This window comes from Enhydra lutris, unplaced genomic scaffold, assembly GCF_002288905.1.
Source record: "Enhydra lutris kenyoni isolate GAN:26980312 unplaced genomic scaffold, ASM228890v2 scaffoldscaffold88, whole genome shotgun sequence".
Lineage (NCBI taxonomy): Eukaryota > Metazoa > Chordata > Mammalia > Carnivora > Mustelidae > Enhydra > Enhydra lutris.
This window is the reverse complement of record NW_019154172.1, coordinates 1,272,366-1,298,218: the sequence shown is the minus strand read 5'-3', so window position 1 is coordinate 1,298,218 and position 25,853 is coordinate 1,272,366. Positions and strand designations below refer to the sequence as shown.

The window sequence follows — 25,853 nt, the reverse complement described above, 5'->3', positions numbered from 1 at the left end:
CAGACCCATGATGGCTATAACTAGAAGACTGACTTGATCCAGACCCATGTTGGCCATAGCCAGAAGACTGGCCTGATCCAGACACATGTTGACCACAGCTTGATGTCTGTCCTGGAGCAGAACCATATTGTCCATAGCTAGAGTACTGACCTGAGCCAGAACCACACTTACCATGGCCAGCAGACTGTCCTGATTGAGACCTATGGTGACCATAGCTAGAAGACTGACCTGAGCCAGATCCATGTTTCCCAAAGCCAGAAGACTGACCTGATCCAGACCCATTTTGGCCATAACTAGAACACTGGCTGGATCCAGAACCATGTTGCCCAAAGCCAGAAGACTGGCTTGATCCAGACCTATGTTGGCCATAACTAGAAGACTGACTGGATCCAGACCCATGTTGCCCAAAGCCAGGAGACTGGCCTAATTCAGACCCATGATGGCTATAACTAGAAGACTGACTTGATCCAGACCCATGTTGGCCATAGCCAGAAGACTGTCCTGATCCAGACGCATGTTGACCACAGCTTGATGTCTGTCCTGGAGCAGAACCATATTGTCCATAGCTAGAGGATTGACTTGAGCCAGAACCATACTGACCATGGCCGGCAGACTGTCCTGATCGAGACCTATGGTGACCATAGCTAAAAGACTGACCTGAGCCAGATCCATGTTGCCCAAAGCCAGAAGACTGACCTGACCCAGACCCATGTTGGCCATAACTAGAAGACGGAGTGGATCCAGACCCATATACTCCATAGCCAGAAGATTGGCCTGATCCAGAGCTATGTTGACCAAAGCCAGAAGACTGACCAGATTCAGACCCATGTTGCCCACAGCCAGAAAACTGACCTGATCCAGACCAGTGTTGCCCAAAGCCTGAATACTGGCCTGATCCAGATGCATGTTGACCACTGCCTGATGACTGTCCAAAAGCAGAACCATGTTGTCCATAGTTAGAGGACTGATTACATCCAGGTTTGTGCTGTCCAGAGCTTGATGACTGACCTAAGCCAGATCCCTGTTCATTGCCAGAGGATTCTCCTGAGCTGGATTCATGTTGCCCAAAGCCAGAAGACTGACCTGATCCAGACCCATGATGACCATACCAAGAGGACTGACCAGAGCCTGATCTTTGTTGTCCATAGCCAGAAGACTGGCCTGATCCAGATTCATGTTGACCACAGCTTGATGTCTGTCCTGAAGCAGAACCATATTGTCCATATCTAGAGGATTGACTTGAGCCAGAACCATACTGACCATGGCCAGAAGACTGTCCTGGTCGAGACCTACAGTGACCATAGCTAGAAGACTGACCTGAGCCAGACCCATGTTGCCCAAATCCAGAAGACTGAGCTGATCCAGATCCATGTTGGCCATAACTAGAAGACTGACTGGATCCAGACCCATGTTGGCCATAGCCAGAAGACTGACCTGATCCAGACTCATGATAACCATTTCTAGAGAACTGACCTGAGCCCGATCTCTGTTGCCCATAGCCAGAAGACTGGCCTGATCCAGATTCATGTTGATCACAGTTTGATGTCTGTCCTGAAGCAGAACCATATTGTCCATAGGTAGAGGATTGACCTGAGCCAGAACCATACTGACCATGGCCAGAAGACTGTCCTGAGCCAGACCCATGCTGACCATAGCCAGAAGACTGGCCTGATCCAGACCCAGGCTGGCCATAGCTAGAATGATGGCTGGATCCAGACCAATGTTGCCCAAAGCCAGAATACTGACCTGATCCAGACTCATGATAACCATATCTAGAGGACTGACCTGAGGTAGCTCTGTGTTGGCCATAGCCAGAAGACTGGCCTGATCCAGATTCATGTTGACCACAGCTTGATGACTGTTGTCCAGAAGCAGAACCATGTTGTCCATAGCTAGAAGACTGACTGTATCCAGATTCATGCTTTCCAGAGTTTGATGAGTGACTTAAGTCAGATCCATGTTCAGTGCCAGAGGACTCTCCTGAGCTAGACTCATGTTGCCCAAAGCCATAAGAATGACCTGAGCTAGACCCATGTTGCCCAAAACCAGAAGATTGACTTGATCCAGATCTATGATGACCATATTCAGAAGACTGACCAGAGCCAGATCTGTGTTGATCATAGCCAGAAGACTGGCCTGAGCCAGACCTATGTTGGCCATAACTAGAGGACTGTCCTGATCCAGATCCATGTTGACCACAGCTTGATGACTGCCCAAAAGTAGAACCATGTTGTCCATAGCTAGATGATTGACCATATCCAGATTTATGCTGTCCAGAGCTGGGTGATTGACCTAAGCCAGATCTATGCTCAGTGCCAGAAGACTCTCCTGAGCTAGACTCATGTTGCCCAAAGCCAGAAGACTTACCTGATCCAGATCCTTGATGACCATATGTAGAGGACTGACCTAAGCCAGATCTATGTCGTCCATAGCCGGAAGACTGGCCTGATCCAGACCTATGTTGGCTATGGCTAGAAGACTGACCTGATCCTGACCCATGTTGCCCAAAGCCAGAGGACTGGCCTGTTCCCGATCCATGTCGGCTGGGGCTAAAAGATGGACTTGAGCCAGACCTATGTTGTCCATTGCTAGAAGATTCTCTTGAGCCAGACCCATGTTGGCTGTGGCCAGAAGATTGACTTGAGCCAGAACTATGTTGTCCATAGTGAGACGACTCTCCTGAGCTGGACCAGTGTTGGCTATGGCTAGAAGATTGACTTGAGCCAGATCCATAGTGTCCACAGCTTGATGAACATCCTGAAGTAGAACTGTTTTGTCTATAACTAGAAGATTGACCTAAACCAGATCCATGTTGCCCAAAGCCAGAAGATTGACCTGAGCCAGATCTATGTTGTTCATAGCCAGAGGACTGACCTGATCCAAATTCATGTTGTCCACAGCTTGATGATTCACCTAAACTGGATCCTGAGCTAGATTCATGGTATTTCTGACTAGAAGACTGATTAAAACCAGGTCCATATTTTCCATAATTAGAGGACTGGCCTGACACAGAGCCATGATTTTGTCTTCCATAACCTCCTGACTGATGAGTAGAGCTGCTGCTATGTTTTCTCTGAGTAGAGGACTCATAGGAGCTTGACTGATTTTTGCCTTTGCTTATGGACTGGCCTGATTCAGACCCATATCCCTCATTGCTTGTAGACCATTTTCGTTGTCTACTAAGTCCAGATTGACCACTTTTATTGGTTCTATGTTGCCTCTGACCAGAAGAATGACTCTCAGACCTCTCTTGTTTATAAGAGCCATGCCTGTTTTTCTTACTCTCTTTGAAGTGGCCTGAACTTGACTCTCTTCTTCTTTCCCCAGAGCTTTGCCTGTGCTCTGAACTTGACAAGCCTCCTTGATGGTCCATTCTTCTGGAGCTGGACCCAGGCCTGTGTTTATTGCTTCTTCTGGAGACCCTGGAATCATTCTCTCCTGTACTTGATCTTGAATGACCTTGCCTTTTCTCCTCCTCTTTTGTTTCACTTTTTTCCTCTTGGTGCTGGTGATTGTGGTCTCTCTGTTTTGACCCTGAAGCTTCGCAGTAATCTTTGCTGATGATTTTATTACAAGCCTGAGCCAGTTTAAATATCATCAGAAGATACTCAGTAAAGTCCACTTTCTTGTCACGGTCTTGATCCAGATTTTGCATGATGATATCTACAGTGTCTGGATCATCTGGATTCTGTATAGGAATAAGACACAAGGGGCAGCTATTTCACTATGGACTACATATCCAGCTAACCATTTGAAAGAAGACTGTAGCCAGATATTCTGGCGTAGGTGGAGCTCAGCCACCCAATCCTTTAGGCAGGACTGCTCTATCCTGAGCAGAAAGAAAGAAAGAAATAGGTAATAAACAATGCAGTGAGAAATTGCTAGAAGATGCAAATGGAAGATGTTAGGGAAAAGGAATGAATTATATTTTGTAAGAAATGGTCAAATATGATTAGCTAATTTATAAATAGGAATTTAAAAAAATGAAAAAGAATAGGTCAAATATGAATGATTTGTTATATTATTTTATATAACATAATTATATAAAATTATTTTAATAATATTATATATATTATATATGAATAATTATATAATTATATATGAATTTTCTTTATTTTCGCAGCTATTACTTCACTAATTAGTTCATTTAATGAAGATTTATTGTGCACCTACTCTCTGCTTAGCATTGGGTTCAGTGCAGGGATAAAGCAGTGAACAAGTTTGTTTTCTGACAAAATGCATAGACACACAAACTTAAAATTACAGTGCATTGTGATAATGTTTTTGAAAGTACACCATAAGAGAACCAGTGGGGGTTCAAGGAAGGTTAATGAGAGGAAGTGATGTCTTTTGAAGTATGGGCTGGACTTAGCCAAATGAAGGGTTAGGAAAGGAGGGAGAGAGGGCAAAAGATTGTTCCAGGAAGAAAGAACAATATGAACAAAGCTGGAGGTTAGAGGATACATGCCTCATATGAGGCACTGAAAGATATTCAGGATTGTTAAATTTTGAGTCTCAATAGCCAGGGGATATTGCTGGAGAAACACATAGGGATCAGATCATGCATTTTAAGTTGTGTAAAGGAACTTTGGACTTTATTTATTTTAGAAGCTGTGAACTTTTGGGGCACCTGGGTGGCTCAGTCGGTTAAGCATTTGACTCTTGGTTTCAGCTCAGGTCATGATCCCAGGTTGTGAGATGGAGCCTAGCCCCTCCCTCTTTTCCCCCCTCACCTCTGGAATGAGTGCTCTCCCTCTTCCTTTCTCAAACCGCCCCCCCAAAAGATCTGGCAGCTTTTGAAGGACTTTGAATTGAGCTGTGAAATGATTAGATTTGCACTTATGATGACTAAGATTAGAAATAGAAGGTGACATGATCCAGAGGACTAGCAATAGTGATGGAGAGAAATGGGCTGTTTTGAGAGACTATTGATGAATTAGATGAAAGGTTGAGGATGGAGGTGCTTGCTGAGAGAAGCAACCATGAACTGAACCAGATTTCTGCCTTGGGTAAATAGGATATTTACTATAGCCTATATATATCCTATATATAGAGTTTGGAGGGAAATGGTTTAATATTTGACACACTGAATTACACCCTTAGGAATCCAAATAAGAAATATTTCGTAGGCAGCTGGATATAATGAAGAGCTAGATCTAAGCTCCCAAATATATATATTTTTTTCAGAGGTGACATTTTAAGATGGTGGTCACCAAGTTTCATGATTTAGGAGTAAGATGCTAACTTCCTGAACTCAGAGGCCTTGTAGTGTCGCAGTCTCAGAAATGGGCAGTGGTCAGAATGGGCTGAAGAATGACAAATAAAGGGAAGAAGATGAATTTTACCTACTTTTTTTTTTCTGAGAACCATCTTAATTTTTTATTCCGTAAGAATTACTCACACAGATGGGATATTATATAATCTATGGATTTTGTCTGTTCAGTAGGATCACATCCCTTGGTCATGTTTTAGAAACCACTTGGGTCAACTTTTGATCATATTTCAAGCCTTTACCAAACCCTGTTCTCTATTACCAAGTAGAGAGAGTCCTGTAGGAATTTGACATAGGTGACAAAAAGGTAGGAGGGGATGAAGAAAAGCATTGCAGCTGTCTTCAGTCCTGACCTGGAGTTCTTACCTTCAGAATTTGATGAAACTCATTTTCCAAAAGTTCTTTCAGTTCTGCCTTGTTCAACATGTCACACTCCCCATCCCGGGTGGCATATTGGTAGAAAAGATCAACGACAGTGACGATACTTTTTAGGAGTTTAGGCATTTTTTTTTGTAAATTTAACCTAATGGAAAGAAAGGAGAGAGACCCACCTTATATTATTCCTTTTTCTTGCTTATATACATAAATAGTTCCAATCATTTGTAATAGTTGTTCAGAATTAATTGGGCATCATTAAATTCATCCTTTTGAAATCAAGAACCAATCCAGAGTTGATAGACTTGTTCAAGCCATGTAGCAAGAGAGTGATGAAAGTAGGAACAGAATCTATATCTTATTTTCATTCCTGAATGTATGTAGGAGCAATGATTTTATGTTTTGAGCTCCCCACCTTTACCAGGGATAATTTCATGAGCATTGTTCTAGAGCTAGAGAAATTCTGGGTGTGCCAGTCTACCCACTTCCTCAATTCCTCTTTAGGTGCCAACCATCACTGAAGAGGGACCGGTCTATCATCCACATGGTATGCCTGACTCCAGTGGCTAAGCTAGACTCTCAAAACTTGTAGGCCAGAGAAAGTACACAAAGTGGGAAACTACAGGCCTAGGTGATATGGAGCTGGATGCAGCTGCTATCAGTCCCACTTCTGTTTTAATTATCCAAACAGGGACTGACTTTCAGGGTTTACTGATTTTACAACAGAGAAAAAAATCTCAGAAGTCCAGGGGCAACTTGCCAAGTGACAATTGAAAGCCCATCATCTTTAAGAAAATGACCCTGAAGAAAGAAGGTACCATCATTCCCAGTCATCTCTTTATTTTCCTTCTCAATAAAGTTAAAATTATATCAAAGTCCCCAAAGTACATTAAAAAGAAGCCTGGTATCCAGTGACTCTTTGCCTTAGAACACATCCTGGATTCTTGTAATTTATAGCCCAAAGCACTCCTGTTCACTTACCTAGTTCACCAGAGGAACAAGTAGGATGGAGACTAGAATAGCTTACAGGGTGCTTCTAGTTGAGGATGGTGGCCTTTTTATAGAGCGAATAATGGTCCATCTCAGGGAGGAGCTGCTCTTTGAGATGTTCTGATTCACTCCCAGATAAGCACAGCTCCACCTACACCTCCATCTCCACCTCCCAGGTGTTTGTCTTCCTTACTTGTTCACCTGAGATTGCATTAGCAGTTCCCAAATCTGGGCTATTAGCAGCCCCACCTGCCAGAGTCTCTGAACACTGCAGAAAGACTTCTTGGCATATTCAACAAAGTGTCTATCATAATGCATTGATAACCAATTATATGGACTTTAATTGGAGTTGAATGGAATGTGTGCAGGAACATCAGGGACCAAATGTCCAAGAATCATGGAATCTGGTGTTTAAAAGGAACCTTAAGGATTATTCAGTCAAACTCTCTCATTTTAAGCTTTATTTTCTTATATGGATTTCCAGCTAAAGTATCATCCATGATATTATTACCCATGGTATTATTACCATTTCTCTTGAATTGATAATGACCGTAAAGGGCTTCTGGTCTCTTTACCTAAACTTATTTACTATACCTTAGTGGCCATTCATCAATGTAGCTTTCATTTTTTTTTTTTTAGATTATTTATTTATTTATTTGTCAGAGAGGGAGAGAGAGTGAGCGAGCACAGGCAGACAGAATGGCAGGCAGAGGCAGAGGGAGAAGCAGGCTCCCCGCCGAGCAAGGAGCCTGATGTGGGACTCGATCCCAGGACGCTAGGATCATGACCTGAGCCGAAGGCAGCTGCTTAACCAACTGAGCCACCCAGGCGTCCCTGTAGCTTTCATTTTAACCACTATATAACCTTAGAAAGAAATCCATGCTCTTTAGCATGGTATCCAAGGTTATTCATGATCTGGGCTGTGGCTTCTCTCTAGCCCTATCTCTTCTCTCCCTGTTCTTTATGCTTCACCAGTAATTAATACTTAAGCCTTCCTGAATATACTGTCCTATTTCATGTTTTTTTCTTGGAATATCTTTCCTCATTATCTGCCTAGTGCACTGCTATTCATTTTTTAAAACCTACTTTAGACATCATGTAAGAAGTATTTCTTGAATTACTCAGGAGAGTTATAACTGTGTACCTGATGCATAATTTTGTTATAGTATCAATCATACTATATTGTAAAATGTTTTAAAATTATTTTACTATGTAATTAATGTTTAATATAAAAAATTAAAAAAAAAAACACAGATAAGCAAAGCGAAGCAAATGAAAATACCTGTAACCTTCCTACCCAGAAATAGCTATTGTTCGTTATTTGGTGTATATCCTTTCTTACACATGCATCTGTATACCGTATGTATCTGTCTATGTGTTTTTATCACGTCTATCCTGTGAGTTTCTTGAGAATAGGGAATGGCATTATTACCTGTGTCACTGGGGGACTCAGCACATTACTTGGCACATAAAAGTTCCCAGTAAATGTTTGTCATATTGAATTGAAAGAAGAGTGAGGGTCATGTCTGTAGTACTCAGCATTGGCCAACTTCTACTTTTTCACAAGATTGGGGTCTACCCTCTCTCCTGTCATCTTCACTTCAGAGGACATAATTTCACCTGAATAGAAACTGAATCTTGAGCTTGGGAATCAATAAGTGGCTTTCTGATTATCCCTGCAACCTTACTCTGCATTTCATCCATTGTGAATTGTATGTATAGCACGAATGTCACTGAAGCTGAGTGAAGTCACATAGACTTGAAGCTTATGCAATATAGTCATTAGGATTTGGGAAGGAGTGGTTGTAACTATTGGTAAATGATAAATTACATGATTCCAAATTCAACCATTATGACTCTGTTTTCTTCTAAGAACTACCCAGAGGGCTGCAGAGTCAGTATCCATTTTGTGGCTGTGTTTCCTCTAGATGTCTGATTTGGGCCAGATTGTCATGCTTCTATCAGAGGAGGGAGCTTTTTGAAGGTGTGACTGAGACTGTGGGAATGCAGGGGAGGTAGCGTTTGCTGAGTGAAGACTAATTTCCTGCCAGAGACAGTTGTTGCCACAGAGGGAAAAGAGGGTTGTTGGTGAAGACTATTCTAGGTGAAACATGCTCTTGGAGCCAGTGTTCTCCTAATTGATGGGTTGGCAAACTTCGTCTGTAAAGGGCTAGATAGTACATATTTTAGGCTTTGTGGGACAGTCTTTTTTGCAGCTACTCAGCTGTGGCCTGGTAGCATGAAAGCATTCATAGATGATGTGCAAAAAAGTGAGCATGCCTGTGTTTCAGTAAAACTTATGTATTGACACTGACTTACTGACAGTTTAAATACCTTAATTTCACATATCACAATGGATGGATGTGAACCCTGACTCTCCTCTACACTTTCTTGTCAGGATGATTCCCCAGGAAAGGAGAGTCCCAGATAGAAGAGAAGGGCTGGGAAGTGTGGGGCAGCAGAACCATGAACTCCAGTGGAAGAGACAATGTGCAGGTCTGTTTGTGAGTGTCAGTGTGCATGAGGTGGTAGGAAAAGGGAACAGAACAAGGGACCTTTGGGCACTTGAAAAAGAGGTAAATTTTGACTTTATGTAAAGAAGTTTTAACCTATGAATTGACTAAATATGCATTGAGCTCTTTGCAAAGTAATTGAATTTATTGTGGGGGGCATTAAAAAATTTCCATGTATCATAGAAAGTTTTAACCATTTCAAAGCTACATTTTCTGAATACCTTCCAATGTTAGCAACCAGAGATTTGTTGAGTACTATTTCCTGGTTCATGTCCTGAAAACAAGAGGCATATTCAATGTGTGTTTTGGCTTCTTCATTCCCTTTTGAATATTACTAATGTAAGAGTTGGACTACATTATCACAAAAATCCTTTCCCAAACAGAGAATCACGATTTTACCAGAGTATGTGCTCCATAGTAAAAGGGTGGGCATGAAGACTCCCCCTTCATAAATCAGTTCATGGTTTTCCCTTGGAGATGACAGTGTTTGGGAAAAGAGATTTCTTATGCTATGTGTCACATTCTAGGTTTTTTTTTAGTACCTCCACATTTAGGCAGAAGAAAGAAAATTATGTTTCTCTTTATGTCAAGCATAGTGCTTTGCACACTTATGTTCATCATTTTATTAATCCTCACAACTATATGATGTAGGATTCTTACCTCCATTTTGCAGATGATAAAACTGAGGCTCAGAGAAAGTATGTAACTTGTTTTAAGTCACTTAGTTATTAAATGGAGAAGATGAGATTCACACTCAAATATGCTTTTTCCTAGGAATAGCCAGGGAATATGGGACTATTCATGTCTTAGAAAAGGCAGAATTTGGAGGGGAGTTCTTGAGGAATGAAGTGTTTGACCCAAAACAATAACAACCACAACCACAACCACCACAACCACCACCAAGAAACAAAACTGGTGAAGATAAACAGTGAAGTTATCTTTCTGCCCCAGGGCACTCACTTTCACGCTTGTCCAGAAGGCAATGTTCTCATAGCACCATCTGCTGGGTCTTAGGAAAAAGCTACAGAAAGTGTTTTCCTCCCTGCCATTTCTTTCCTCTCCCCTCATATCCCCCATGCAGTTCCTGGAAATTCTTCATAGCTTAGTCTTTATGAATGAGGAAACTACATGAAAACTAGGGACAGGGCGCCTGGGTAGCTCAGTGGGTTAAAGCCTCTGCCTTCGGCTCAGGTCATGATCCCAGGGTCCTGGGATCGAGCCCCGCATCGGGCTCTCTATGTGGCAGGGAGCCTGCTTCCTCCTCTCTCTCTGCCTGCCTTTCTGCCTACTTGTGATTTCTGCCTGTCAAATAAATAAATAAATAAATAATCTTAAAAAAAAAACCAAAAACCAGGGACATAACAAACAGAGAATGTTGATGCTCATGACTTTGGGTTAAGGGAAGTCAAAAGAAGTTAGCTAAAACTTGTCAGTTGGTGTTTCCCTCCATATTCTTCTTTCTAGGTACAAGGGTCATTTTTCTCTTATATCAAAAAATAAAAAATAAATGTGATATAATTTTATAGCTCAGTATCTATTCTCTAGGGAGCAGGGTAGGCATGGTGATGTATCTTTTAGCTCCAGCCCTAGGTCCTGAAACATACTCTGCTAGAGTATTGGTCTTCCTCTACAATTATTTCTTTCTCTTGTTAGTATTTTCCCTTTGCCCCTCCAAGTTCTAAAAAGTGCTCCAGATGCTGGGAACCCAGAACTCATTATTACTTGTATCCTCTAATTTAGTCTGCCAATATTTTTCTCTAGTGTCTGTTCATCTTATTAATTTGCCTTTTGATGCTCTTACTGGGATGACCATTCACAGTCTGTATCTCTTGTTGCTGCCTACCTGAGGCTTTCCGCATGTAGGCCTGGTCCATCATAGCAAATAGTGGGAGGAGAAAGATGGAAGTGCTCCTCAGGGACCCTCCAACTATCGCCTGTTAGCATGGGCGATATTAGGGTGACAGCTGAGCTTCAGGTATAGGAAGGGAAGAGCTAAGACATAGAGCTCTTGGTTGTTGGAGGTCAGTCTAGAGCCTTTGTGTGTGTGTGTGTGTATGTGTGTGTGTGTGAGAGAGAGAGAGAGAGAGAGAGAGAGAGAGAGAAAGAGACAGAGAGAGGGAGAGACAGAGAGACAAAGAGAGGGAGGGATATTTTTTAAAAGTATTTATTTAAAAAAAATTTTTTTTTCTTTATTTGACAGAGATCACAAGTAGGCAGAGAGGGAGGCAGAGAAAGAGGAGGAAGCATGGAGCACTGGGTGTGGTGCAAAAACAATGAATACTGTTATGCTGAAAATAAATTAATAAATTAAAAAAAGTTTTTATTTAAATTCTAATTAATAAACAATGAATGAATCTTGGGACACTGAAAAAATAAAAAAATAAATTCTGGTTAGTTAACATTTAGTGTAATATTAGTTTGATGTGTACAATATAGTGATTCAACACTTCCATATATCACCCAGTGCTCATCATGACAAGTGCACTCCTTAATCCCCATCACCTATTTCACCCAAACCCCACCCTCTCTCCTCTGGTAACCACCAGTGTGTTCTCTATAGTTAAGAGTCTGTTTCTGTTTCTTGGTTTCTCTCTCTCTCTTTCAAAGAGGGTTGGATACTTTAGTGTGATTGTGATAAGTATGAAACTGATTAGGCCCTATTTCCCCTTTGACTTTCTCTCCTCCATAGGAGGAGACTCTGCTGAAGCCATACTGCTTCCTTGTAATTCCCCCAAACCTCCAGGCATACTCTTTCCTTAGGACTGTTTTCAGGAATGCTTTCTTCCAAAATATTCACTTGGTTTTATCATTTATGTCCCTTAGGTTCTTGTCAAGTATCACCTTCTCAATAAGGCCTACCTTGACCACTCCTTTTGGCACATATTTCTAACACACTGCATAGTCACCTTATTATTTTGCAGGGTTTTGAACAGAGGAGAGACAAGATATGACTCACTGCTATGATAATGCTTGACCATAAGGAGATGAAGTGAACAAGGAAGCTCAGTCAGGTGAGGGGCAAGGGAATGGATGTAACAAGGCTCCAGCTTGGATGACTGTATGGTGGTGTACACATTAGGAAAAGCAATAAAAGAGAAAGAGAAGGATTGAGGTGAGGGGAGAGATGATAAATTGTCATTAATTTATTCCCATCATCTAACTCTTTCTACTCCTTCATAACCTAACTCCTTAAAAGAACACTGAGCACCTATCACCTTCCATTTACTTTTCAACATTTCACAATCTGATTTTCACAGACTCTTCCAGGCTTTTTTGAGGGCTCCTCTTCCTAGGGCAGCACTTAAATGTTTTTGTTCTCCACAGTTCTGTCATTAGTTCTCTGCATTTTTGGATCAGTTTCCAGTCTTACCATTTATAAAGTTGGGTAATGGAACAGAAAAGAGGCAAGACATATTGTTCATAAATTTTTATTGGCAATTTTTATGCATAGTCTGATACCAGAGACTTGGATGCTTGGTCTATAAACTCAAAGGAATTGCTGTCACAGTAATGTGATGATGCTGTAACACCTAAAACATCACCTTAAAGAGTCATGTGTTATATCAAAATTTGCAGAAATGTTAGAACTTGAACTCTCATCTTTAACACTCTAATGAATCTCACATAACAAAATTTCTTATAATATTATTAAGATTTAAACTTACACTGCTAACATATGCTAACTGAAGAGGACAAATATACACTATCTTTTAAAATAAGATTAATTTGAAGGATTAAAGTAGATTTACATATTTAAAGAAAAGGAGACATAATTGTCCTCAAAAACAGTTTTTACAATAAATTCCTGTGCTTTATGTTTTTCTTCTTATCTTCATTTAGTTCCTCTTCTGTTGGTGTCTTAAGATAATGATCCCTTTGTTCATGGATGTATTAATAGAGTGGAATGTTGGTACAAAAAATAGTCAAATTTTGTTTTTTGCTTACTTCCTTTGTTACCTGTTGTCTCAGAGCTTCCATCCTGATAAATATCTTCATTCTATCTGTACCTTCCATTGTCCCTCAGCTGACTATGGCCAGATTCCTGTCTACACCTTCCACTGAGTCCTTTGGTTTTGGTACTAAGTGACTAGTGATGCTGTATTCTCCTATTCTTTTTGGGCCTTTGCTCTCACCAGATTGGTAAGAACTGGAGATGTGATCACCACTTTTGTGAAAAAAGATTTCTTTTAAAGATTTAATTAATTTATTTGTCAGAGAGAGAGAGAGAGAGAGGGCACAAGCAGTCGGAGTGGTAGGCAGAGGGAGAAGCAGGCTCCCCGCTCAGCAAGGAACCTGATTTGGGACTCAATCCCAGGACTCTGCAATCATGACCTGAGCCAAAGGCAGATACTTAACTGACTGAGCCACCTAGGTGTCCCCACTTTTATGAACTTGATTGCCTTTGTTCATACCAAGATCACCTGGAGATTGGACATATCATCCTATCTTCCTATTTGTACTGAACTTGAGCTGATTGTGTGTGTGTATATATATACATATGTGTGTGTATATGTGTATGTGTGTGTGTGTGTGTGTGTGTGTGTGTATGTCATATATATGTCACTTGAGTGGATATTACTTTATCTCTGTCTTCCAATGTCATTGAGTTGAATCCTGGTCCTTCATGGTCAGAAGTCATCTGTCTACTAGTAGATGTGCATTTTCTATTTGAATATCCTGACTGAACTTCAGAGTCACTGGAAGGGACATTGCTGGATGCCTGTTTTCTAGTTGAAATGGTTGATGGATCATGAGAGGAAGACATAGACAAAAAATGAAAGGATTCTAATTATCTATCATTCAGGGGACTGGCTGTAAGTAGTTGGTGGCCTTCTACCTATGTTATATCTAGACTGACCATAGTGTCAAATTAAATTTATTGCTTATCCTTGAGTATCCAAAGTTACCCTAGACTCTGAATGATCAGAGGTAGACTTTGTCTGTTCAAGACTAGCTTATTTGTACTTCTATTTCCAGATTTCAGTGTACTGGAATAAAGGCTGAGTTTCTATTGTTTTTACACCATCTATAGTCATATATAGCACTTTCATAATTGATGTGTTTGTAGCTATAACCCTATCTGTGCTTTTGTTTATGCTACCATCTGGATAGTATTAGACCCAAATTCCTCTTGGGTTTGAATTGTCTGGCTTCTGAGTGTAGGATCTCCTTCCTGATTATAATTATGACTAATTTGTTCCTGAGGAGAAATTTACTGTATAAATTATTCTCTTGGTATTGGATTCCTACTGCTCGTGAGTTGACATCATCCATTTATGACTAGACCCTGAATTTCATGCTTTGTCTTCAGGATATTCATGGATGGATACTTTTTGGCTTATCTTACTAAGTTCCAGTTGTCTGTGACTCTCCTCAGACTGTCCATGAGGTGATGTTAACTCTCTATTTGAATCTCCTTCATTACCTCTAAACTGGCAATAACTGTATCCACACTATTTTTTACTAGTGTCAGAATGTGTAGATAAAGTTTGTCTATAAGCTGACCCTGAGTATCTGGAGCTCTTTTCTGATTGTTGGTGGCTTGACACATCGTCCTGTTGTGCCAGGCCTAAATTCCTCATTGGTGGATCCATCTCCTTTAGTGGATTTCTAGTCATGATGAGATCCTCAATATCTAGTGTACTTTCCTATCTGCCCCTAGTGAGAAGCTGCTTATTGGGTTGAATCCTGACGGTCCACGAGTGGCTTTTTGGCCCCAGTGAAATTCTGACTGTATGGCCCTATCTCCTTGTCTTCCTCTGTGCTAGACCTATATTTCACATGTTTACATCCACTATCCATGAGTTGGTGCTTATGCTCTCTCTGAATCTTCTGATTGTCCTTCACTCTCCCTGGCCTGATTGGATGAACAAAACTGGATCTTTGATGTCTGCTTGCTCTGCACCCAGATGATCATTATCCCTGTCCAGGCTGATTCTCTAGATCTGTGTCCTGTGTGTTCATGGAAGGATCTTCATCTTTCTCTTATACTTGATCTTGATGGTCCACAGAAGGAATCAGATTCTTCACAAACAGTTGCCTGACTTTCATGAGACCCTGAATTATCAAGACTATTGCAATTAGTCTCCTCTTTATTCTTGCTTTGTTTCACAATCTGCTGTACACATGACAATCAGACTGAAGTTTTAAACATGCAAGTCAAGAGTGTTACTTTCCTGGTCAAAACTCTCCAGCAGCTTTTCATCATACTTAGAACAGAAGAAAAACTCCTTGCTATTATTTTCTTTGTGATTCGACCTCCATCAACCTCTTTGATCTTATTTTATACCTTTACTCCCCTTATTGATCATGCTGTAGACACACTGACTTTTCAGTTCAAAAGAATGTCCTGTTTGTTCAGCCCGTACCTTCAGGAGGACCTTGATCTTTGACTTGATTGTTGGTTTTTCGTTTTCTGCTCTGCTGACTTCTGTTTGTAATTCTAGTCTCTGCTCAAAGGGTACCTCATACAAGTAACTAGACATGCTGACACCTTTATTTTATTTATAGCATTTATTACCATTTGAAATTTGTTTAGTGTCTGTCTCCCTCTACAGAATATGTAAGCTCTCTGAGAGAGTAATTTTGTCTGTCTTGTCCTCTACTGTAAACTCAAAAATTAGAATAAAGCCTAGTTTATAGCAGGCAGGCACTTCTTAATACCTGTTGCATCAATGAACAAATGAATTTTTAAAAAATTTTTTTTATTTTTCAGCGTAACAGTATTCATTATTTTTGCACCACACCCAGTGCTCCATGCAATCCGTGCCCTCTCCAATACCCACCACCTGGATCCCCCAACCTCCCACCCCCCGCCCCTTCAAAACCCTCAGAATATTTTTATCTCTGTAGAGTGTCCCTCATTTTTCCTTGGAACATTGTTCCACATTGTTTCCTTTGCATGCTTAGTTCATTGTTCTACATGTAGCTTGGAATATACTAGATTATAGTTGGCATTTATGGGATTATCTCATGTGATGAATAGTCTTTGTGAGGGAAGTTTATTAATTTCTGTATCTCCACAGCTTATTCATCTTTGTATCTCTAGCTTGTATCAAAGCCCTTACTCAATGCTGGAATTCAATAAATATTACCTGAATAAAAGGAATCATTAAATTAGAATTGGATGAGCAACTGGATTAGAATTTAGCCATCACCAATCTAGATAATAGAGAATCATAGAATTGGTCATCTTAGATCAGCTTCTATCACCTTGAAAACTTGGTTAAATTAACATATATCTAAAAGGACTAGGAGAACACAAGAATTTACTTCATCTTTATATTCAGTGCAGGAGGCAGTATGACTCATCTGTTCCATAGTAAGAGCTATATGATATTTAGATAAAGCTCTCTGAACATAGTAGATACTATCAATAATGCTGACCCTCTTTTGGCCTACCATGTCTTAGGGCTGTACAATGCAGCAATGCAAGAGAATGCAGAGCAATCTCAGAAAAGGCACATCTCTGTACCCAATTTCCTCTTTATATAGCATCTTGTGATAATAGAGGACCTAAAATAAAGAAAAATTATCCAAGCATCTGGTAGTGTTATGCCTTAGAGCACATTTCTAGATTTATACTTGTTTTACACTGAGTAGAAATAGTTGGATGGTTCCCTCTTACCTCATTTACCAAAGATGCAAGTAGGATATGGACCAGAGGAGCTGGCAGGACACTGAAGGTCAAGAAAGTAACTATATTATAGCAATCAGCTAAAGAGACATACTCAGGAGGAACCACCTTTTATGAGATGGTCTGATTTATTTATAATCATATTCTGATCTACCAATCTCCACCTTTCTTTATTGTTTATTTTCCAAGCATTTATTTCTGCTTGTGTTAGCAACTTCCAGTTTTATTTTTATTTTATTATTTATTTTATTTTCATCATGATGAGTATATTCTTTAATCCCCATCACCTATTTAACCCATCTCCCCCATTCACCTTCCCTCTGGTAAACATCAGTTTGTTCTTTGTAGTTGAGTCTGTTTCTTGTTTTCTTTTTTCTCTCTCTCGTTTTCCCTTTCCTCATTTGTTTGTTTCTTAAATTCCACATTAAATTGACATTAGTCCTGTGTAAAATAAATTTCAGAGATGGGTCTTTTTGAATCACAGTTTCCTTGTGTACATCTGTCATCCCTTAAACTGTCTTGTGTCTTCCATATTGACTTAACAGATCCTTGCTATATATTTGCCCAGTGATCCTTGAACTGAGAGTGGTAGACTATGTCCATGTTAGAGGAATCTGAAATCCAAGAGAGATGAAGAGGTTTCTTTGTTTCTTTTTTATTTGTTTATAAAGTAAAATTTCAGTTTATTCATTTGTTTATGACACAGTACACAAGAGGCAAAGTGTTTTACATCATAGATTTCACTTCCAACTCCTTGGAATGTTCATTTCTTTGGCTAAAAGGAGAGACTAGACATGAGAGGCAGGCAATGTTTAGGCAACTGAAATAAGGATGAGGAGGGGGAAGTGCTAATGCCATCTTCACAAGGATGAGCACAAGAGGACTGTTAGTCATAGGCTATTTTCTATAACTGTTAGCTGGAAAGAAAGGAGAACCACTCCTGGATGCTCATGCTGTTCTGGGCTTCAGTCATCCTCACCACACAGGTACATCAGCACTTTCTGGTAGTTGTGCTTGGGGTCTTGCTGGATGCAGTAGTGTAGTCACTTGCCATACTTTTTATTGAAATCAGACCTAATTTGCAACATGTCCAATTCCTGGGAGAGAACATGATTCAGTCAAGACTTTATTGCGAGTCCACATGATTCAGTCAATACTTTATTGCGAGTCCCCTTGCCTTTCATGGAGTCATACATTCAGTCAGCAAAATAGAGGGACTTGTTCTGAATGCACTGGACCAGGTTCACGAAAGCATTTTCCAGGTCTCCTTTGACCTTATTGATACTCTTCAGCATGTCATAAGGGCTATAGCTCTTTACCTTTCAAATACTCTCTGGGAATTTCACAAACTTTGCTTGGTCATGATGCTAATCCACTTGGGTACATCAGTTCCTTTTCTCTTCATGCCATCATAGAGATCCTAGGTGTCTTGGTCAATCAGTTCATAATCAATGACAGAGCCATCCTCTGCTCTTCTACCCTTTGCCAGGGTAACCCTCAGCTTGCAGAAGCCACCAGATGGTTGAGAAATGATGTCTTTCTCCAGATCAGTCTTGTACATTTCCTTGTGGACTCTGTTAATTTCCTAAAGCTCCTGTTTGGTCTTTGAGCAGATGGTCTCAATGAGGAGGGGGCTCAGTCCCCAGCCCCTTCATGGAGGCCTTCAGCTCAGAAGCATCATACTGAGAAGCTGTTTTCAATAGGCTCCAAATCATGGTCCCCAGGTGCCCAGAAAAGGCTGACTTCATTGCTGATGCAAGTTCATTTTTGGTCCTTCTCTCATAGGTGAAGGCAATATACTGTCTTTGTTCATTGCTGTGGTTGGTCAAAATGTTGACAGTGGCAACCTCATCCACACTTTTGGTTTTGATGGCCTTTTCAATGTTCTGAACAGCACACTTGTCACAAAAATTGGTGTGTGCTTTGACTGACCCATATGCACTTCGGGGGATAAGTTGATCACCCTCCAAGCTGAGCTTGCAGAGAATCTTGTGAATAATAGACATTTTGAAAGAAGCTGGGCCAAGCTGCGAGTGTCCCCAGTTATGGGGCTAAGAGATGAAGAGTTTAAGAGACTGCTCAGCTAGGATTTAATGTCACCCGGTTAGTTATTATGAATTTCATCTCTGAGTATTGAAGAAACCTACCTATGAGATAACTGAATCACTGTTGGTAGCCTTTGAGATACTGTGGTGAATGTGAACAGAGAGGATGTTGGAGGTGAAAAAATTTATTTATATCATCTCATATTGGGGAGGGGTCTACTTTTTTTTTCCCCAAAGATTTTATTTATTTATTTGACAGACAGAGATCACAAGCAGTCAGAGAGGCAGGCAGAGAGAGAGAGGGGGAAGCAGGCTCCCTGCCGAGCAGAGAGCCTGATGCGGGGCTCGATCCAAGGACCACTGGGATCATGACCTGAGCCGAAGGCAGAGGCTTTAACCCACTGAGCCACCCAGGCGCCCCAGGGGTCTACTTTTTAAAAAATAATGTTTATTACCCTGGAATATCACATGTATGCTATATACAGTGTGTTCACTCTTATAAAACCACACTGTCTCTTTTCAGGATATTCTCAACCTTGGACTTTATACCTCTAGACCTTTATATGTCACTGCCTATATCATCTCTCCATTTGTATACTTAAATATCCCTGTCATCTTAAACCTAAGATGTTCAAACTGAATGCATGATAAAGTGTCCTCCTGCAGTATTTTTTCTTCTATCACATATCAGTGACATCACCCTTCTTGAGTTCATAGGCTAGGAACTCTGCAGTCATTCTTTATTTCTCCTCATTTTTCACCCTCACACTCAGTTGACCATCACCTCCTATTCTGTCAGTCCTACCCAGACTTGTCTCCTAGTTCTAAGTCCCCCTGTCCTCAGCTGGATTTATCCTGGCCCTGGACACCTTGCTTGTTGACTGCTTCCAGCAGCTTTCTAATTAGTCTTTCTTTTTTTTTTTTAAATTTTTTTATTTTTTATAAACATATATTTTTATCCCCAGGGGTACAGGTCTGTGAATCGCCCAGTTTACACACTTCACAGCATTCACCATAGCACATACCCTCCCCAATGTCCATAACCCCACCCCCCTTCTCCCAACCCCCCTCCCCCCAGCAACCCTCAGTTTGTTTTGTGAGATTAAGAGTCACTTATGGTTTGTCTCCCTCCCAATCCCATCTTGTTTCATTTATTCTTCTCCTACCCCCTTAACCCCCCATGTTGCATCCCCACTTCCTCATATCAGGGAGATCATATGATAGTTGTCTTTCTCCGGTTGACTTATTTCGCTAAGCATGATACCCTCTAGCTCCATCCACGTTGTTGCAAATGGCAAGATTTCATTTCTTTTGGTGGCTGCATAGTATTCCATTGTGTATATATACCACATCTTCTTTATCCATTCATCTGTTGATGGACATCTAGGTTCTTTCCATAATTTGGCTATTGTAGACATTGCTGCTATAAACATTCGGGTGCACGTGCCCCTTCAGATCACTACGTTTGTATCTTTAGGGTAAATACCCAGTAGTGCATTTGCTGGGTCATAGGGTAGTTCTATTTTCAACACTTTGAGGAAACTCCATGCTGTTTTCCAGAGTAGTTGCACCAGCTTGCATTCCCACCAACAGTGTAGGAGGGTTCCCCTTTCTCCACATCCTCGCCAGCATCTGTCATTTCCTGACTTGTTCATTTTAGCCATTCTGACTGGTGTGAGGTGGTATCTCATTGTGGTTTTGATTTGTATTTCCCTGATGCCGAGTGATATGGAGCACTTTTTCATGTGTCTGTTGGCCATCTGAATGTCTTCTTTGCAGAAATGTCTGTTCATGTCTTCTTCCCATTTCTTGATTGGATTATTTGTTCTTTGGGTGTTGAGTTTGATAAGTTCTTTATAGATTTTAGACACTAGCCCTTTATCTGATATGTCCTTTGCAAATATCTTCTCCCATTCTGTCAGTTGTCTTTTGGTTTTGTTAACTGTTTCCTTTGCTGTGCAAAAGCGTTTGATCTTGATAAAATCCCAATAGTTCATTTTTGCCCTTGCTTCCCTTGCCTTTTGTGATGTTCCTAGGAAGATGTTGCTGCGGCTGAGGTTGAAGAGGTTGCTGCCTGTGTTCTCAAGGATTTTGATGGATTCCTTTCTCGCATTGAGGTCCTTCATCCATTTTGAGTCTATTTCTGTGTGTGGTGTAAGGAAATGGTCCAATTTCATTTTTCTGCATGTGGTTGTCCAATTTTCCCAACACCATTTATTGAAGAGGCTGTCTTTTTTCCATTGGACATTCTTTCCTGCTTTGTCGAAGATTAGTTGACCATAGAGTTGAGGGTCTATTTCTGGGCTCTCTATTCTGTTCCATTGATCTATGTGTCTGTTTTTGTGCCAGTACCATGCTATCTTGATGATGACAGCTTTGTAATATAGCTTGAAGTCTGGAATTGTGATGCCACCAACTTTGGCTTTCTTTTTCAGTATTTCTTTGGCTATTCGAGGTCTTTTCTGGTTCCATATAAATTTTAGGATTATTTGTTCCATTTCTTTGAAAAAAAGGATGGTATTTTGATAGGAATTGCATTAAATGTGTAGATTGCTTTAGGTAGCATAGACATTTTCACAATATTTATTCTTTCAATCCAGGAGCATGGAACATTTTTCCATTTGTTTGTGTCTTCCTCAATTTCTTTCATGAGTACTTTATAGTTTTCTGAGTATAGATTCTTAGTCTCTTTGGTTATGTTTATTCCTAGGTATCTTATAGTTTTGGGTGCAATTGTAAATGGGATTGACTCCTTAATTTCTCTTTCTTAATTTCTCTGTCTTGTTGTTGGTGTAGAGAAATGCAACTGATTTCTGGGCATTGATTTTATATCCTGACACTGACACTTGACAGAATTCCTGTACAAGTTCTAGCAGTTTTGGAGTGGAGTCTTTTGGGTTTTCCACATATAGTATCATATCATCTTCGAAGAGTGATAGTTTGACTTCTTCTTTGCTGATTTGGATGCCTTTAATTTCCTTTTGTTGTCTGATTGCTGAGGCTAGGACTTCTAGTACTATGTTGAATAGCAGTGGTGATAATGGACATCCGTGCTGTGTTCCTGACCTTAGTGGAAAAGCTTTCAGTTTTTCTCCATTGAGAATGATATTTGCAGTGGGTTTTTCATAGATGGCTTTGATAATATTGAGGTATGTGTCTTCTATCCCTACACTGAAGAATTTTGATCAGGAAGGGATGCTGTACTTTGTCAAATGCTTTTTCAGCATCTATTGAGAGTATCATATGGTTCTTGTTCTTTCTTTTATTAAATGTGTTGTATCACATTGATTGAATTGCAGATGTTGAACCAACCTTGCAGCCCTGGAATAAATCCCACTTGGTCGTGGTAAATAATCCTTTTAATGTACGGTTGAATCCTATTGGCTAGTATTTTGGTGAGAATTTTCGCATCTGTGCTCATCAAGGATATTGGTCTGTAGTTCTCTTTTTTGATGGGATCCTTGTCTGGTTTGGGGATCAAGGTGATGCTGGCCTCATCAAATTAGTTTGGAAGTTTTCCTTCCATTTCTATATTTTGGAACAGTTTCAGGAGAATAGGAATTAGTTCTTCTTTAAATGTTTGGTAGAATTCTCCCAGGAAGCCGTCTGGCCCTGGGCTTTTGTTTGTTTGGAGATTTTTGATGACTGTTTCAATCTCCTTACTGGTTATGGGTCTGTTCAGGCTTTCTATTTCTTCCTGGTTCAGTTGTGGTAGTTTATATGTCTCTAGGAATGCATCCATTTCTTCCAGATTGTCAAATTTGTTGGCGTAGAGTTGCTCATAGTATGTTCTTATAATTGTCTGTATTTCTTTGGTGTTCGTTGTGATCTCTCCTCTTTCATTCATGATTTTATTTATTTGGATCCTTTCTCTTTTCTTTTTGATAAGTCTGGCCAGGGGTTTATCAATCTTATTAATTCTTTCAAAGAACCAGCTCCTAGTTTCATTGATTTGTTCTATTGTTTTTTTGGTTTCTATTTCATTGATTTCTGCTCTGATCTTTATGATTTCTCTTCTCCTGCTGGGTTTAGGGTTTCTTTCTTGTTCTTTCTCAAGCTCCTTTAGGTGTAGGGTTAGGTTGTGTACCTGAGACCTTTCTTGTTTCTTGAGAAAGGCTTGTACCGCTATATATTTTCCTCTCAGGACTGCCTTTGTTGTGTCCCACAGATTTTGAACCGTTGTGTTTTCATTATCATTTGTTTCCATGAATTTTTTCAACTCTTCTTTAATTTCCTGGTTGACCCATTCATTCTTTAGAAGGATGCTGTTTAGTCTCCATATATTTGGGTTCTTTCCAAATTTCCTCTTGTGATTGAGTTCTAGCTTCAGAGCATTGTGGTCTGAAAATATGCAGGGAATGATCCCAATCTTTTGATACCAGTTGAGACCTGATTTAGGACTGAGGATGTGATCTATTTTGGAGAATGTTCCATGTGCACCAGAGAAGAATGTGTATTCAGTTGCTTTGGGATGAAATGTTCTGAATATATCTGTGATGTCCATCTGGCCCAGTGTATAACTTAAGGCCTTGATTTCCTTGTTGATCTTTTGCTTGGATGATCTGTCCATTTCAGTGAGGGGAGTGTTAAAGTCCCCTACTATTATTGTATTATTGTTGATGTGTTTCTTTGATTTTGTTATTAATTGGTTATTATAGTTGGCTGCTCCCACGTTTGGGGCATAGATATTTAAAATTGTTAGATCTTCTTGTTGGACAGATCCTTAGAGTATGTTATAGTGTCCTTCCTCATCTCTTGTTATAGTCTTTGGCTTAAAATCTAATTGATCTGATATAAGGATTGCCACTCATGCTTTCTTCTGATGTCCATTAGCATGGTAAATTGTTTTCCACCCCCTCACTTTAAATCTGGAGGTGTCTTGGGTCTGAAATAAGTTTATTGTAGGCAACATATAGATGGGTTTTGTTTTTTTATCCATTCTGATACCCTGTGTCTTTTGATTGGGGCATTTAGCCCATTAACATTCAGGGTAACTATTGAGAGATATGAATTTAGTGCCATTGTATTGGCTGTAAGTTGACTGTTACTGTATATTGTCTCTGTTCCTTTCTGATCTACTACTTTTAGGGTCTCTCTTTGCTCAGAGGACCCCTTTCAATATTTCCTGTAGAGCTGGTTTGGTGTTTGCAAATTCTTTCAGTTTTTGTTTGTCCTGGAAGCTGTTAATCTCTCCTTCTATTTTCAATGATAGCCTAGCTGGATATAGTATTCTTGGCTGCATGTTTTTCTCGTTCAGTGCTCTGAATATATCATGGCAGCTCTTTCTGGCCTGCCAGGTCTCTGTGGATAAGTCTGCTGCCAATCTAATATTTTTACCATTGTATGTTACAGACTTCTTTTCCCGGGCTGCTTTCAGGATCTTCTCTTTGTCACTAAAACTTGTAAATTTTATTATTAGGTGATGGGGTGTGGACCTATTCTTATTGATTTTGAGGGGGGTTCTCTGAATCTCCTGGATTTTGATGCTTGTTCCCTTTGCCATATTGGGGAAATTCTCTCCAATAATTCTCTCCAATATACCTTCTGCTCCCCTCTCTGTTTCCTCTTCTTCTGGAATCCCAATTATTCTAATGTTGTTTTGTCTTATGGTGTCACTTATCTCTCGAATTCTCCCCTCGTGGTCCAGTAGCTGTTTGTCCCTCTTTTGCTCAGCTTCTTTATTCTCTGTCATTTGGTCTTCTATATCGCTAATTCTTTCTTCTGCCTCATTTATCCTAGCAGTGAGAGCCTCCATTTTTGATTGCACCTCATTAATAGCTTTTTTGATTTCAACTTGGTTAGATTTTAGTTCTTTTATTTCTCCAGAAAGGGCTTTTATATCTCCCGAGAGGGTTTCTCTAATATCTTCCATGCCTTTTTCGAGCCTGGCTAGAACCTTGGGAATCGTCATTCTGAACTCTAGATCTGACATATTACCAATGTCTGTATTGATTAGGTCCCTAGCCTTCGGTACAGCCTCTTGTTCTTTTTTTTTTTTTTTTGTGGTGAATTTTTCCACCTTGTCATTTTGTCCAGATAAGAGTATATGAAGGAGCAAGTAAAATACTAAAAGGGTGGCAAAGACCCCAGGAAAATATGCTTTAACCAAATCAGAAGAGATCCCAAATCGTGAGGGGGGAGGAAGGGGATAAAAAGAGGTTCAGAAAGAAAAAAAAATGAAACAATTAAAAGAAGAAAATGAATAAAGAAAAAATATAAAAAAGAAAAAATATATTAGATAAACTAGTTAAAAACGTTAAAAAAGAAAAGGGTAAAAGTTTAAAAAATTTAGCAGAAGAAGAGGAAAAAAATTGAAAAAGGAAAAAAAATTAAGTGCAAGGCTAAAGAATCATGGGGAGAAAGCCATGAGCTCCAGCTTTGCTTTCTCCTCCTCTGGAATTCCGCTGCTCTCCTTGGTATTGAAACTGCACTCCTTCGTAGGTGAACTTGGTCCTGGCTGGATTTCTTGTTGCTCTTCTGGGGGAGGGGCCTGTTGTAGTGATTCTCAAGCGTCTTTGCCCCAGGCGGAGTTGCACCGCCCTTACCAGGGGCCAGTCTGAGTAATCCGCTCGGGTTTGCTTTCGGGAGCTTTTGTTCCCTGAGCACTTTCCAAAGAGTTCCGGAGGATGGGAATGAAGATGGTGGCCTTCCAGTCTCCGGCCCAGAGGAGCCGAGAGTCCGGGGCCCCTCTCCTCAGTGCGTCCTGAGAGAACAGCGTCCAATTACTCCCGTCACCCTGCCCTCTGGCCGCGCTCCGAGCTGACCGAGCCTGCGACCGGTTCAAGGTAACCCAGAGTTTAGAGCTCACTCCTCGGCTCTGTCTCTGTAGCCGGCTTCCCCGTTCTAATACCTGTATGCTCTGCGACACTCAGACACCCCCGATCCTTCTGTGACCCTGCAGGACCTGAGGCCACGCTGACCCCGCACGGGCTTCACCCCGGTTAAGCCTCTGGAGCGATGTCCCTCAGCGGAACAGACTTTTAAAAGTCCCGATTTTGTGCTCCGTTGCTCTGGCGCTTGCC

At 40.5% G+C, this 25,853-nt stretch overlaps 1 protein-coding gene and 1 pseudogene across 1 annotated transcript in view; both read right to left on the bottom strand.

Annotated features, from left to right (window-relative positions):
- Nucleotides 1-5,788, bottom strand: part of LOC111161990 (hornerin-like) — a 6,887-nt gene extending 1,099 nt beyond the window's left edge. Inside the window, exons 1-3 of the mRNA XM_022526117.1 lie at nt 5,639-5,788; nt 1,977-3,688; nt 34-1,904 (exon numbers count right to left, since the gene is read on the bottom strand). Of these exons, the coding sequence (XP_022381825.1) occupies nt 34-1,904; nt 1,977-3,688; nt 5,639-5,776 (3,721 nt within the window). The 5' untranslated portion in view covers nt 5,777-5,788. The remainder of the gene's footprint in view (nt 1-33; nt 1,905-1,976; nt 3,689-5,638) is intronic.
- An 11,963-nt stretch (nt 5,789-17,751) lies between these two features.
- On the bottom strand, nt 17,752-18,822 carry LOC111162079 (annotated as a pseudogene).
- Nucleotides 18,823-25,853: the final 7,031 nt, after the last annotated feature.